At 43.1% G+C, this 4,339-nt stretch overlaps 1 protein-coding gene across 1 annotated transcript; it reads left to right on the forward strand.

The window, feature by feature from the left end:
* Positions 1-1,716: 1,716 nt before the first annotated feature.
* LOC104606709 (ABC transporter G family member 5-like) lies at positions 1,717-3,966 on the forward strand. The gene has a single exon (XM_010272049.2). It carries the CDS (start codon positions 1,933-1,935, stop codon positions 3,838-3,840), a length of 1,908 nt encoding a protein of 635 aa, XP_010270351.1. The 5' UTR covers positions 1,717-1,932; the 3' UTR covers positions 3,841-3,966.
* The last annotated feature ends 373 nt before the right edge of the window (positions 3,967-4,339 follow it).

Here is a 4,339-nt window from a genome sequence, read left to right on the forward strand (position 1 = left end):
AAACCAAACCAATCAATTCGATTAACCACATTTTCCAATTCGATTTTCTCGATTCAATTGGGTTTTTGGGTTTTTCATGGACACCCCTACATAATCCCCTTTCCATTATTTAGTGTCTGCACTTCATCCAGGATTGAGAGGACGGTTCCCCTCTAATTGTTTCATTATTTATGATTAGACTATAATACTTTTACTTTACATCAATCAATCCAGATTAGTGGATTAATAACTCCTATTTCCTCTTCCACTATCGTCCTCTAATAGAGACATTCTAATTACAAGACAATATCTGTTTAAGTTTAATTAATCAATGATTAAGGACTTGAACCGGAGAACACTCAGACAGACCGAACCTCATCACCGACGTCACCAACCGCATGCTGATGTACGGCAAGATGTCCTCCACGGGTGGGCCCACAGGACGAACGTACGTACAAAACACACGAAATCAAATTCTCCGGAGAATACGAGAGTTAGAAAATATATAAAAAAAGAAGGGATTGTCTGGGATGGGATCACGGGTTGGAAAGGGTTCGAGAGAGTAATTAATGAATGTTCTTCGGTTCTTTTCCAAGGGGTGGGACCCACGCAGTCTGACTGTGGGAAAAAACCTGACGAGGGATCACGGGAGCTACATGTCAGATGCTGACAAAAAAGGACACATAATTCCAGCTGCCACGTCATACGTCAAAGAGAAAGCCTGCACCACTAAAATATCTCCTTCCTCCCCAAACATAGTCCACAGAAAAGTAAAAATCCACACCACTCAATGACATTTTGCCCCTCTGCTCTGGTTCATTAAAACGGGTTGGGTTAGAGTTCAACATGTTTAGACCTACTCATGGGCCGGGTAATCAGATTGGTTGGCCTGGACCGGCCCATTCTTTATTGGACAAAATTTTAGACCCATAATTCAACTTCTCAGGCAGATTCAAGCTTTCTTAAATAAGCCCAATCAAATAATATGACATAATAAATATATAACATATATTAACTTATTATATTATAGATAGGATTTTTTTAGGTCAAGACCTAGGCCCGATAGCGGACCAGAATCAGGCACAAGCTTGGACATTTTCTGTTAAAATCCGGTCCGGACTGGTCCGTAAAGAGGTCTAAACATGTATAAATCAAAAGAACCAGTTTGATGTGGACAATTCAACCCAACCCGGATCAATAGATGAGCGTTGTAGTGGCAATATGGCAATTAAAAGGGAAATGGAAGGGGCATTTTGCCATGAGAGATCTCCATCTCCTTGCATCCATGCCTCCTTGGGATGTTAGCCACTAATAAGGTTTCATGTGATTTCAGCCAGAATCTACAATCTTAGACTAGAGGAGACCAGCTGCCCACTTCTCCATGTAGCCTTTTGCTTGTTTCCAAAGCGACATGGCCGTACTTCTGTAATGACAAAACTAACCCCAATTCCCTATTTGAGTTTGAGCTTAATTACCTCCCGAGCTATCATATTAAATTACCACACTAGTACCCACCCTTGAATCCTATTTCTTGGCAGAAACCCATGATCCTCTAAATTGGATGGCCGATGCAAGACACACGTGTCAATCTAGATCATCGATTATCAAATTTACCAAAAGACCAGGAAATTCTCATGGGAATTACGATAGAAACCTTGACAAACCACCAACAGGGCACGTGAACTACAAAAAATGGTTTCCCTCACAAAAACAAAAAATGGCTTAGAACGAGAGCACGTGAACCATGAAACAAAAGAGGATATTACGGTCATTTTATCTGTCTTAAGCTTTCTGAAATTTGAATTGGAGCTCTCAAAAGCTTGGGAATGTTTTCACAGGAGAGGAACAGTCGACTAGATTGAAGTACGAGCAGAGATCAGAAGCAAAAGAAAGAGTGGGTAGAGAGTGAGTGAGAGAGGGGGTGGGGGGGGTGGGGGAAAGGAAAAAGCTTCAATGAAGAAGCAAGGTTGTGAGATAGAAGCAGTTGGTATCAACTACAAGGTTTACACAAATAACAGGAGACACCCATTTAAGATCTTCGACAGAGATGAACAGCAGCAAGCGGCGGAAGGAGATCAAGAACTGGATGGGCTAGAGAAGGCCAAGGAAACAAAACCCAGGTGCCGGCACGTACTAAAGGACGTAAATTGTCGAGCAAAGCCGTGGGAAATTCTGGCCATTGTTGGCCCGAGCGGTGCTGGCAAGTCGACGCTGCTGGAGATCCTTGCCGGCAAGCTCACGCCTCAGACGTCGTCCATCTTTGTCAATCAGAAGCCCGTCGATAAGGCTCAGTTCAAGAAGATATCAGGGTATGTCACACAAAAAGATACGCTCTTTCCTCTCCTCACCGTGGAAGAGACGCTCATGTTCAGTGCCAAGCTCCGGTTGAGGCTGCCACGTTCGCAGCTGAGCTCCAGGGTGAAGTCATTGATGGAGGAGCTAGGCCTGAGCCATGTCTCGGGGGCCCGAATAGGCGACGATCGGGTTCGTGGAATCTCAGGTGGTGAGAAGCGACGTGTGTCGATTGGCGTCGACGTAATACACGACCCCAAAGTGTTGATCCTCGACGAACCCACGTCGGGGTTGGACAGCACGTCAGCTCTCCAAATCATCGACATGCTGAAGACCATGGCTGAGACGAGGGGTAGGACGATAATTCTCAGTGTTCATCAGCCTGGGTTCCGAATCGTGAAGCTCTTCAACTCAGTTCTTTTGTTGGCCAATGGCTGTGTCTTGTACCACGGGACTGTAGATCAGCTGAGCATGCATTTACGGTCCATGGGTTTGCAACTCCCCCTTCAGGTTAATGTCGTCGAATACGCCATTGATGCCATTGAAACCCTTCAACAACAGCAACGAGAACAACCACAATTGCCGCAACCACCCAGGAGAGGGGATGAAGGTGAGTTCAGAAGTGGTAGGTTCACTCTGCAGCAGCTGTTTCAACAATCTAAGGTAGTTGATGAAGAAGTAGTTAATGTTGGGATCGATGTTCCTTGCGGTTTTGCTAACTCTAGATTACGAGAAACGATTGTGCTGACACATAGGTTCTCAAAGAACATCTTTCGAACCAAGGAGCTCTTTGCCTGTAGAACAATTCAAATGCTGATCGCCGGGCTGGTCTTGGGTTCAATCTTTTATGATCTGAAAGATGATCTTGTGGGTGCCGAAGAAAGAGTAGGTCTGTTTGCATTTACATTGACATTCTTGTTATCTTCCACCACAGAAGCTCTACCCATTTTCCTGCAAGAGAGGGAGATCTTGATGAGGGAGACAGCATGTGGAAGCTATAGGATCTCATCTTATGCAATCGCCAATGGGCTTGTTTTCCTGCCATTTCTTCTCATCCTGGCTCTGTTATTTTCCATTCCACTGTATTGGTTGGTGGGTCTTAATCGGAACTTCACGGCATTCATGTATTTCCTGCTATTGATCTGGTTGATACTCTACACAGCAAATTCGGTTGTGGTTTGTTTCAGCGCCCTTGTGCCAAATTTCATCATTGGTAACTCGGTGGTATCTGGCGTTTTGGGGTCATTCTTCCTGTTCTCCGGCTACTTCATATCAAAGAATGAGATTCCAAATTATTGGATCTTCATGCATTACATTTCGGTTTTCAAGTATCCTTTTGAAGGGTTCTTGCTAAATGAGTTCTCTGGTTCAGGGAAATGCTTGGATTACATGTTTGGTACTTGTGTCATAAGTGGTGAGGATGTTCTTAGAGAAGAAGGGTTTGGAAATGCGAGTAAGTGGAGGAACGTTGTGCTCGTGATTTGCTTCATCCTGGTTTACAGATTTATTGCCTATGTCATACTTCGATGTAGGTGCTCTGGGAGGAGTCTCAAGAAGAGTTTGGCTTGAACTCTTTCTTTCTGTGAATATTGTTGGGAATTTACATAAAGTAGTCTTTCAGAAACAAGTCTCATTTCAGTAAACATGAAATGTAATAAGAGCAAATTTACTAACATGAAAATTTCATTTCTGACATCTCTTTCTCTCTCTTCCCTTTGGCTATTCTTTTCTTTGTAGTCTTTTTCATTTCGTTTTCTAAGAAAACAAAAGCAAAAGAGACTTTGACTATATCATCTAAGGGTATTGGTTATGAGCAATGCATGGACTGTTTTATAAATTTATTTTTTAACGGCATAAAATATTCCATGGATTAAATTCTGACATGTGGCAGAGAATAGTAATTTTACAGAGGCAGAAACAGGAAAAAGAAAAAAAAAGGAAAAGCAATGCATATGATCCACAAGTGAAATTTGTAATTGTGATTGCCAAAGAGGGGGAGAGACTAACGAAATGCATGCAATCCAATAACTTGCCTGACCAGCTCAGGCGCTTAGCTTATTAAGCAGCA

This window comes from Nelumbo nucifera, chromosome 5 (assembly GCF_055504915.1).
Source record: "Nelumbo nucifera cultivar China Antique chromosome 5, China Antique-T2T, whole genome shotgun sequence".
Lineage (NCBI taxonomy): Eukaryota > Viridiplantae > Streptophyta > Magnoliopsida > Proteales > Nelumbonaceae > Nelumbo > Nelumbo nucifera.

Excerpts from the sequence above, each read along its gene's own strand:
- LOC104606709 (XM_010272049.2), top strand. The coding sequence starts at position 1,933 with ATGAAGAAGCAAGGTTGTGAGATAGAAGCAGTTGGTATCAACTACAAG.